At 34.8% G+C, this 10,748-nt stretch overlaps 2 protein-coding genes across 2 annotated transcripts; one reads left to right on the top strand and one right to left on the bottom strand.

Moving 5' to 3' along the window:
* The first annotated feature begins 691 nt into the window (after positions 1-691).
* Positions 692-6,030, top strand: trmt61b (tRNA methyltransferase 61B). The gene is made up of 7 exons (XM_073827335.1): positions 692-1,729; positions 1,988-2,090; positions 3,324-3,514; positions 3,604-3,695; positions 4,050-4,249; positions 5,245-5,328; positions 5,411-6,030. Exons 1-7 carry the CDS (start codon positions 1,055-1,057, stop codon positions 5,443-5,445), a joined length of 1,380 nt encoding a protein of 459 aa, XP_073683436.1. The 5' UTR covers positions 692-1,054; the 3' UTR covers positions 5,446-6,030.
* Positions 6,031-6,731: 701 nt separating this feature from the next.
* Positions 6,732-9,513, bottom strand: spdya (speedy/RINGO cell cycle regulator family member A). The gene is made up of 5 exons (XM_073826574.1): positions 9,284-9,513; positions 8,126-8,184; positions 7,918-8,003; positions 7,122-7,293; positions 6,732-7,040 (listed from the first exon to the last, which is right to left on the bottom strand). The coding sequence occupies exons 1-5, from the start codon at positions 9,486-9,488 to the stop codon at positions 6,732-6,734; spliced, it is 831 nt and encodes a 276-aa protein (XP_073682675.1). The 5' UTR covers positions 9,489-9,513.
* Between the last annotated feature and the right edge of the window lie 1,235 nt (positions 9,514-10,748).

Genomic DNA, 10,748 nt, shown 5'->3' with positions numbered 1-10,748 from the left:
TATTATTATCAATATTTAAAACAGCTGAGTACATTTTTTCAGGATTCTTTGATGAATAGAAAGATCCAAAGATCAGCATTTGTAACATTATACACTATATACCAGTCAGGGGGGAAACGATTATAGAAATGTATATTTTTATTTAGCAAGGATGCTTTAAATTGATCAAAAATGATGATAAAGACATTTATAATGTTAAAAAATATTTCTATTCATTATAAAGCTGTTCTTCTGAACTTTCTATTCATCAAAAGATATACAAATTAAAGGTTTAATGTCTATTAAACCTTAAGAATTTTAAAGATGCCTCAAGACTACACTACCCTCACTACACTGACCCCTAAAAACATATTTTCTTCTCTTTTATTTAAGTATAACAAACGTCTTTAATAAATAACTACAATAACTGATTTGTTTTTGCAAAGGATTTTTTATTTTTAATTAATTTTTAATTACTTTTTTGATACTATATAAGAAATAATATTATAGGCAAATCATACAAGCCTTATAAATAGCTATATTTTTTCTTTTAACGATATGTATCATAAGGGAAACGGAATCAGGTACATAACGGAACAGAATGAACGTTGTCAGCTTTATTATTGTACTAATGAAAAAGAAGAAAGAACCCGCCTACCGGCGACCAGGTAGTAGTGCATCCTTTAGTGACGTCCTTTCCATCATGGCGGCGCCCAGTAAGAATCATGCTTGCGCTGATAAATTGTTTTTCTTCTAACATAATGGACTCAAGTTAAGGTGCAACTTAAACTAGTATCCAGCCAGCAAATAACTGTATATCGAATTACTTAGGTATTATGACAGGTCGTTCGAAAGAATCTATTTACTATGAATTTGTTTGCCTTTGTATTTTACAAAGGTTATTGGATACGTAATTTGTAGTGACTAATATAATGCATGTTTAGTCTTTTTCTACCAATTTGTTATTTCTGGTCAGTGTAGAAGCGCTCAGGTAGCTGCTGTGTGGTGAGAAGAAACAAACCATAAAAGTGTGTCATCTTCATCCTTTAAGTCATTCTCTGTTGAGCTACAAACCATGACTTTTACAATACATTTGGGTCTCTCATTTATGACTCGCCAATTTGCCAAAGCCACATGTTTGGAGAGACATAATGTGGTTCGCAATAAACAATTTCTCTGTGCTCTGAGAAACTTTGGCACTGGCCCAAATGATTCAGGCAGAGATGACAGTAGTTCAGACGCTCCTGCATCCACTCTCCCACAGCTCTCTCGAAGAGCTTCTGTGTTTGGAAGACGTCGTTCTCTGTCCCCACTGGAGAGGGTCAGTCAGCTTCTGCCTGAAGACAGATTAAGCCAAGAGGTTTGGGCTCTACGAGACACTAGAAACACTGAGGTGCAACAGGACAGTCAGAATCCGGAGACGGAGCGAGAAGAAGTAACAGAGGGTCCTCAAGGATCTTTTGCTCCACATCATGTGTGTGTTCCTGGGGAAAGGCCATTACATTTTGGAGAGACTCTGCTGGCTGAGTTCAGTCGAAAAAGACGTTTAGAGTTTCGGAAGATGTTCCAACTAAAGGAAGGACTGAAGCTCCATAGCAGCTGGGGATTTTTAGCTCATAATGACATGGAGGGCCGTCCTGCTGGAAGCATCATACGCACTTCAATGGGAGTCCCAATTGTCATTCGTCGACCCAGTCTGGACGAGTTTACTCTCTTCATGAAGAGAGGGCCAGCTATTGCATACCCTAAAGTAAGAAATAAACATCACAAAGCAGCAATCAGTCATTTACACAGTTTATTACAAAATCTATTAAAATGCAATTTTTAAAATACTGTACATGCAATGACTTCAACACACCTTTTCTATAATGAACATGCCTTTAATTTCTATATTTGAATAAATTGTGATATTTGTTTCGTTTTGTTTAGTTCAGGTTGAAAATGTTACATTGTGTAAGTTTTGTGCCAGTAAAAACAAAAGAGTTTCTTGGATCCATGTCTTCTGCAGGACGCTAGTGCGATGTTGACCATGATGGATGTGACCGAAGGAGATTGTGTTCTGGAATCAGGCTCTGGATCTGGAGGTATGAGCCTCTTCCTGTCCAGGGCAGGTATGTGACGCTTTTCTGTCTTTTAGGTATTCATAAACCACAATATAATGATTAGTCATGAGGTTATGAGTAATATTGTCCTCCACAAGTACAGTTGAGGTCAAAAGTTTATATACACCTTGCAGAATCTGCAAAATTTTAATTATTTGACTAAAATGAGAGGATGGTACAAAATGCATGTTATTTTTTATTTAGCACTGACCTGAATAAGATGCTTTACACAAAAGACGTTTACATATAGTCCACAAGAGAAAATAATTTTTCACTTGATTCTTAATACTGTGTTGTTAATTGAATGATCCACAACTGTTTTTTTGTTTTGTTTTTTGTGATAGTTGTCCCTTATTTGTCCCGCTCTTCTTCAGAAAAATCTTTTAGGTCCCACAAATTATTCGTTTTTCAGCATTTTTGTGTATTTGAACCCTTTTCAGCAATGACTGTAAGATTTGAGATCGCTCACTGATGCTCCAGAAAGAAAAACAATGCATTAAGAGCCAGGGGTGAATACTTTTGAACACAATGAGATGTGTACATTTTTTTTTTATTTTGCCTGTATATAATATTTTTTTTCTTTTAGTGCTGCCCTTTAGAAGCTACAGAAGATACTTACATGTTTCCCAGAAGACAAAATAAGTTAAATTTTCCTTCATGTCTTAATGCATTGTGTTTCCTTCTTAAGCATCAGTGAGCGTTTGAACCTTTTGTAATACTTGCACATGAGTCCCTCAGGTGTCCTCAATGTAAAAAGATGGATCTCAAAAGCATACAGTCATTGTTGAAAGGGTTTAAATACACAAAAATGCTGAGAAAAAAAACAACAATTTATTTGTGGGACCTGAAATATTTTATGGAAGAAGAGCAGGCAGTTGAACTGTTCAGGATAGGCAATGGACTGATGAACAACTATCACTAAACAAAAAAAAAAAAAAAAAAAAAACACAGCTGTGGATCATTCAGGTATAAACACAGTGTATATGTAAACATTTTAACTGGGTAATTTTTATAAACTCAACTATTATTTTCTCTTGTGGACTATATGTAAACATCTTTTATGTGAAATATCTTATTCCGGTCGGTACTAAATAAAAAATAACATGCGTTTTGTATGACTCCTCTTATTTTGGTAAAATAAATAACATTTAGCAGATTCTGTATCTATTGTCTATTTCCAGACTGTTACAGATATACTATTGCAATGTATCACTCTGCATTCATTTACGTCTGTGTTATCAGTGGGTAATAAAGGAAGTGTTTTGAGTGTGGAGATAAGAGAAGACCATCATAGAAAGGCTGTATTAAACTACCAGCGTTGGCGGTCCTCGTGGAGTCTTCGGCGTGGAGAGGAATGGCCTGATAATGTTCAGTTTCATCATAGAGATCTCATATCTGCTGGACCTCTTCTGGCAGGGCGAGGTTTCAACTCGGTGAGGAGCCACACCTTGTGATGTGTTTTAGAATTTTATTATATTAAAATAATTTGTTGTATGTATATGAAAGACATTTTGTGTTTTAGGTTGCTTTGGATATGGTTAATCCACATTTGGCTTTACCTGCGGTGGTTCCTCACCTCCATCCTGGATCTGTGTGTGCTGTTTATCAAGCAAAGTAATTCAAAACTCTGTGCATACACATACACTACCAAATATTATCTCAAATCAAAATAGCTGTTTTCTTTTTTTTTTAAATGTATTTAAAAATGGAATTTTTTTTTTTGATAGCAAAGCTGAATTTTCAGCATCATTACTCCGGTCTTCGGTGTCACACGATCCTTCAGAAATCATACTAATATGCTGATTTGGTGTTTAAGAAACATTATTACCATCAATGTTAAAATCAGTTTTTGCTGCTTAATATTTTTGTGGAAACTATATTTTTATATATAAAAAATTCTAAAGAACAGCATTTATCTGGAATCTTTTGAATGGTGAATTTTAAATGTTTTTCTGATTTTGTCACCAGTATCACACAGGTCATTGATCTGTTGGAGGGTCTGCGATGCTCTGCTCTTCCTTTGGTTTGTGAACGCATTGTTGAGGTTCAGTACAGAAATTGGCTTGTTGGCCCATCATTTAAAAAAGACGGCACATTTAATAAACGAAAAGCTCCATGTGAAGATGATGATGATGACGACGAATGTGAACCAAGTGAAGACACAAAAGGTGAACTCTTTAATACCAGTCTTTCCTCTAATGTTTGTCGCTTTTGTTTTACTTCATAAAGGAGTCACAGATTGAGTCTTGCTTATTACACAAAAATCCAAACATCAGTTAAAATCATTCACAGTTTGAAATACTAATCACAGTTAAAATAATCAAATCCAATCCAAATTTTTAGGTTTTTCAGCATTTTTGTGAATTTGAACCCTTTCCAACAATGACTGGATGATTTTGAGATCCATCTTTTTACACTGAGGACAACTGAGGGACCCATATGTAACTATCACAGGTTTAATTGCTCGCTGATGCTTCAGGAAGGAAACATGATGCATTAAGAGCCAGGGGGTGAAAACTTTTGAACAGAATGAAGATGTGTAAATTTTTCTTATTTTGCCTAAATATCTTCTTTTTTTTCATTTAGTACTGCCCTTAAGAAGCTATATAAGACACTTATATGTTTGTAAGAAAACAAAATAAGTTAAATTTACCTTGATCTTTAAATGCAAAAGGTTTTCACCCCCTAGCTCTTTTTCTTCAGTGTGAAAAGATGGATCTCAAAATCATACAGTCATTGTTGGAAAGGGTTTAAATACACAAAAATGCAGAAACACCAAAGAATTTGTTTGACCTGAAGGATTTTTCTTAAAAACAGCAGGCAGTTTAACCTTTGAGGACAAACAAGTGACTTGTGGACAACTATTACTAAACAAAAAAACAAACAAAAAAACACATGTAGATCATTCAGGTAACAAGTATCAGAATCAAGTGTATGTAAACTTTTGAACAGGGTCATTTTTATAAATTCAACTATTGTTTTTTCTTGTGGACTATATGTAAATGTCTTTTATGTGAAAAATCTTATTCAGGTCAGTACTAAACAAAAAATAACATGCATTTTGTATGATCCCTCTTATTTTGGTAAAATAATTAACATTTTGCAGATTCTGCAAGGAGTATGTAAACTGTTGACCTCAACTGTAAATCATGCTCTATTTAAGGGGATTTGAATGGTCAAGATCCGGTGGCGTTTGGAGATGTCCCGTACATTGCACGTCCTCATCCTGAACAGACTGGCCATACGGGTGAGTTAGCTCTTGATTTTTGTGTTCTAAGATGTTATAAGAATTCTATTGCAATGTCTGATTTTAATGTGTTTCTTTTCAGCATTCCTCATAAAACTACGAAAAATCTTAAAATAGATGTTCCACAATAAATGTGTGCAAGAAACAAAGCTACTGTCTCTTATGCTGTTTTAATAAACTTGTACAATAAAAAGACAATATTTTATTGCACATTTTCCTTTCATACTCATATATAAGCCGAAATATTATGAATCTATCCGCTCCATTAATGGACAAAATTTCATAGGTGTTTATTCATATATTTATATCAGCCAAATGTTAACTCCTCTAAGACACAGACTTATTAATCCTGCCATGTTTAACGCCAAAACATTTCATTCACACTTATGTCTAAGACATAACAAAGTGCACACTAGAGAAATAGCAAAGTACTTTGTACAACAATAAGAAATAAATAGTGATGTGGATTATGACACAGTGAAATACATGTACATGTACAAACTTTCACATAGTATTTTATGATTCATATTCTTTACATCTTTTATGAACAATGTACATGACTATTACCCTATTCACACCAAAGCTGTACATTTATTCTAAGGTCAGTTTAGAGACTGAAATTCTATTGTCGCTCTCAGACATCTGAGCTACTCCTCACTGATCCAGTCCATTGAATGATCTTGACATGCATCACTTCCTGTAAATGTACCTATAATAAAAAAGATAAGAAAAGCCATTGGTGAATATTTGAACAGAGGCAGTATGTGACCCTGGACCACAAAATCAGTAATAAGGGTACATTTTTTGAAATTGAGATTTATACATCACCTGAAAGCAGAAAAAAAATGCTTTTCATTGATGTATGGTTTGTTAGGAAAGGCAATATTTGGCTGAGATACAACTATTTGAAAATCTGGGGGTGCAAAAATATTTTAAAAATCACCTTTAAAGTTGTCCAAATGAAGTTCTTAGCAATGCATATTACTAATCAAAAATTAAAGGGGCTATATGTAACTTTCTGAAATTTCAACTCGCGACTGACACCTGTGGCCAAAAACGGAACTGCTCTTCCTTTCTGCTCGCTCTCGCAGCGCACGCTCGTACGTACACACTTCACAAGTCATCCGCTGCAAAGAAGTCAACATTATGTTTACAGAGGTTTATTTTGGGGGAAAAGTTACATATAGCCCCTTTAAGCTTTGTATATTTACACTAGGACATTTGCAAAATATCTGGAACATAATCTTCACTTAAAATTTTGACCCATACAATGTATTTTTGGCTATTGCTACAAATATACCTCTGCTACTTAAGACTGGTTGTGGTCCAGAGTCACATATGAAACAATTTCAGCTGAGGCCAAAGTAAAATTTCCAGCAAAACCACTAGGGGGCATCACATACTCATTCACCTGATGTAGTAGTACAATTACAGGTGTGATGAGCTTTGGTGATCTTACTAGGCCTGTGTGAAGCTTGGCGCTTGTTTGCAGTGGCCTCCAGTGGCACATTTGAAGAGCGGGCTCCAACAGAGGATGGACGAGCCACAGGTCGAGCAGAGGTCTTGGCGCAAAGAAAACAAGGCTCTGGGGAAGCAGAGGGCCCGCGGGGAACGAGGATCTCCTCACGGTTTTGGTACAGTCTCTGAGCTCCGCTGTGATGCTCTGCACGCTCCCGCTGCCAGATGAAGTGAGATGGCACAATAGCCATTACCTGAAATCATGCATCAATTTGATTTAGAGCTATTTTTTACAACCATCAACCTATGAAATGTTTGTTTTGTGAGCTGCGTACCTCCTCACAGCATCGTCTGCTGACAGCCGCTCTGTACTCTATGCGTGCCCACAACTGGTCTCTTTGCTTTAGGAATCGTGGGAAATGTTTCCTCCAGCTCTTTCCCAGAGCCCAGGGGAATATCTCATATTTGGTTTCCTCCTCATCTTCTTCCATAGTGTTTGCCAGATAGCTAAAGTATGAAAAATTGAGCACTTGGACTGTATTCATAAATAAAGACTTTTCTGTCACTTTTTTGAAACGATCCCAGCCAAGGAAGAAGGGTCTTATCTAGCAAAACGATCGGTTATTTTCTAAAAACATTTACAACTTATATGCTTTTTAATCTCAAAAGCTTGTCTTGCCAAGCTAGACAAGATGAGCATTTGAGGTTAAAAAGTATATAAATTGTCTTTTTTTTTCTAGAAAATAACTCATCGTTTTGCTAGATAAGACCCTTCTTTCCTCGGCTGTGATCGTTTAGACCCCTTTGAAGCTGCATTTTAGAAGTTCAAACTCAGGGGCACCATAGAAGTCCATTATATGGAGAGAAATCCTGAAATGTTTTCCTCAAAAAAACAATTTCCTTACGACTGAAGAAAGAAAGACATGAACATCTTGGATGACAAGGGGGTGAGTACATTATCTGTAAATATTTGTTCTGAAAGTGAACTACACATTTAACCTGTTGGTGTTTTGTCTTTATGTGTTGTAAAATATTTCATTTGTGTTGATTTCTTGTAAAAGTAGAAACACTGTAATTTTTTTGTGAATTTCTGCCAATTTTTTAACAGCATCCACAGAATGATCAACTCACAGGGCAAGGAAGAAGTTCAGCCTGCTGTGTTCAGTAATACTAAAGCGAGCCCTCCTGAAGTACACAAATGTCATAGCCAACAAGTACTATATGAAATAAAGACAGAGAGAATTGAGATTAGAGACAGCTGTCTATATACTTTTTTTAATTCAAAACTGACAATTGAAAAACCACTACATATTAAATACACCAAAATATGTTTTGTTACCTTGTCTGTAAGTTTACAGCAGCAGTCCATCCACAGAAAGTCCTGTATTAGATCATCATCTGAGCAGACAGCAGATCAAAAAGGTTAGTTTATTTTACAGAAATATATCCATATACACTGCCGTTGAAAAGTTTGGGATTAGTAAGATTTTTAATGTCTTTTAAACAAGCCTTTTCTGCTCATTAAGGCAGCATTTTTTTAATAAAAAAAAAACAACAGAAAAAAATAGTAATATTGTGAAATATTATTGCAATTTAAAATAGTGGTTTTCTATTTCAATCTATGTTAAAATGTAATTTATATTATTATTTTTCAGCATCATTACTCCAGTCTTCAGTGTCACAGAATCCTTCAGAAATCATTCTAGTAAACTGATTTATTGTCAATGTTGGAAAGTGTTCTGCTGCTTAATATTTTTTTGCAACCTGTGATACTTTTTTTTAGGATTCTTTGATGAATAAAATGTTTTAAAAAAAAAAAGAACTGCATTAATTTTTATTATTATTTATTTTTACATTTATTATTATTCAAAGTTTGGGGTCAGAATTTGTATTACATTTATTTAGCAAGGATGTGTTAAATGGATAAAAATTGATAGTAAAGACTTATATTGTTAGAAAAGACGTTTTAATAAATGCTGTTCTTTATAACTTTTTATTCATCAAAGAATTCAGAAAAAAGTATCACAGCTTCCAAAAAAATATTAAGCAGAACAACTGTTTCCAACATTGATAATAAATCAGCATATTAGAATCATTTCTGAAGGATCATTTGACACTAAAGACTGGAGTAATGATGCTGACAATTCAGCTTTGCATCACAGAAATAAATATTTTTTAAAGTATATTAAATAGAAAAATGTTATTAGAAATTACAATAATATTTCATGAAATTACATTTATTTTCCTGCATTTTTGATCAAACAATTGGGACTTTTATCTCTTTAAAAAATATATAATAATAAATAAATAAAAACATTAGACAGACTGATCCCAAACTTTCGAACGGTAGTGTAGCTTAATCTTGGTATTTCTGAATTAAGCTAGAAAAAAAAAAAACTAGTGTAAAAGTGATCTGGTTTGCCGTTTTGTTGCATAAGGTGCTTAAAGTGACATTCAGTTTCTAAAGTTCCACTGGCAGCTGTTCTGCTGAACCCACCGAACAGTCTGAAGAAGGCGGCCATCTCCTGCCTCTGGATCAGCAGGGTCGGTCCAGACGTCTTCCTGCGAGGCTGCTGAGATGAATCTGGCTGGTTCCGACCCGTTGGGTTCGGCCTCGTTCTCCGCTGGCCGCGTCGGATCTGCAGGCTGTGAGCGGGTCCAGTCGGGGCTGTTTCTGTCCATGGTCGGCTCAGTTTAATCATGTTTGAATGATTAAATCAGCCTTTATTACAGAACTGCCACTGTGTACAAATTATAACTAAATCATTACTTCACATTTATTTTAGTATAAAAAAACAATCGTGATTATTTATGCAATTCCTGTTTGTTTATAATAAACCACGAGGGTCTTAAAATCACCGAAATAAAGATACAAAGACTCCTAGCACTCATATATAAGTACAGTTTAAGCTTAAATGTTTATATGCTAAACTTAATGTGATTATAATGATTTTTTTAGCCCTAAATAAGTGAGTTTTCACCTGTTGAACAAAATTTACCTCAGTTTAAAAAACCGCGGCTCTGTAAATATGTCACGCGCATTGTTCCACGCGCTCTCCCAGATGTGTTTAGATCGACTACTGGAGAAGGTAAAATTGAAGCTTAGTTGATGTGTACAACATTAATGTTAATTTTAAGGTGGCTTAAAAATGTTAAATATTTCAAACTGGAAGTCACGCTGTTCGCGTGAGCGCGCACGTGCACTTCCTTTCCCTTTGGGCAGCAGCGCGGGAATAGTGTCAGCAGTCACATGGTCAAATATTCTTCAATCAGAGGTAAGAATAATTGTGACCCTGGACCACAAAACCAGCCATAAGTATCTATTTTGTACTGACATTTATTAATCATCTGAGAGTTGAATAAATAACTTACGCTACGCTTTCCACTGATTTATGGTTTGTTAGGTTTGGATAGGACACTATTTGGCCGCGGTACTGTAAAAATCTGGTATATGAGGGTGCAAAAAATCTAAATAATGAGAAAATCACCTTTAAAGTTGTCCAAATGAATTCTTAGCAATGCATATTACTTATCAAAAATTAAGTTTTTATATATTTAAGGTAGGAAATGTATTAATCTTAATGGAACATGATCTTTACTTAATATCTTGATCTTTGGCATAAAAGAAAAATTGATCATTTTGATCCATACAATGTATTTTTGGCTATTGCTACAAATATACCCACGCTACTTATGTTTTGTGATCCAGGGTCACATTTATGATTAAATAAAAGTTAAAATTGGAAATATTTAGGAAAGATGTTCTACTCAAAAACCCAAGTTTTATTATTCAAGTGGTTAATGAACAAATGATGCACGTCAGAAGCAGTAAATGATCAAATAAACAAATTTATTGCATCTTGGTTATTAGATTTTGCTTATGATGGTTTAAACAGCATATAATACACACAATATTCTAGAAAAGTAACACTGCATTGCCTGCATTAGAAAAAAAAACATAG

This window comes from Garra rufa, chromosome 21 (genome assembly GCF_049309525.1).
Source record: "Garra rufa chromosome 21, GarRuf1.0, whole genome shotgun sequence".
Classification (NCBI taxonomy): Eukaryota; Metazoa; Chordata; class Actinopteri; order Cypriniformes; family Cyprinidae; genus Garra; species Garra rufa.
This window is presented reverse-complemented; position numbering and strand designations above follow the sequence as displayed.

Coding starts and splice junctions, on each gene's coding strand:
- spdya (XM_073826574.1), bottom strand. CDS start 9,488: ATGATTAAACTGAGCCGACCATGGACAGAAACAGCCCCGACTGGACCC. Junction 8,004..8,125: donor GCTGTAAACTTACAGACAAG/GTAACAAAACAT, acceptor TATTTCATATAG/TACTTGTTGGCTATGACATT. Junction 7,041..7,121: donor GCAGACGATGCTGTGAGGAG/GTACGCAGCTCA, acceptor GCATGATTTCAG/GTAATGGCTATTGTGCCATC.
- trmt61b (XM_073827335.1), top strand. CDS start 1,055: ATGACTTTTACAATACATTTGGGTCTCTCATTTATGACTCGCCAATTT. Junction 1,730..1,987: donor CAGCTATTGCATACCCTAAA/GTAAGAAATAAA, acceptor TGTCTTCTGCAG/GACGCTAGTGCGATGTTGAC. Junction 2,091..3,323: donor CCTCTTCCTGTCCAGGGCAG/GTATGTGACGCT, acceptor CTGTGTTATCAG/TGGGTAATAAAGGAAGTGTT.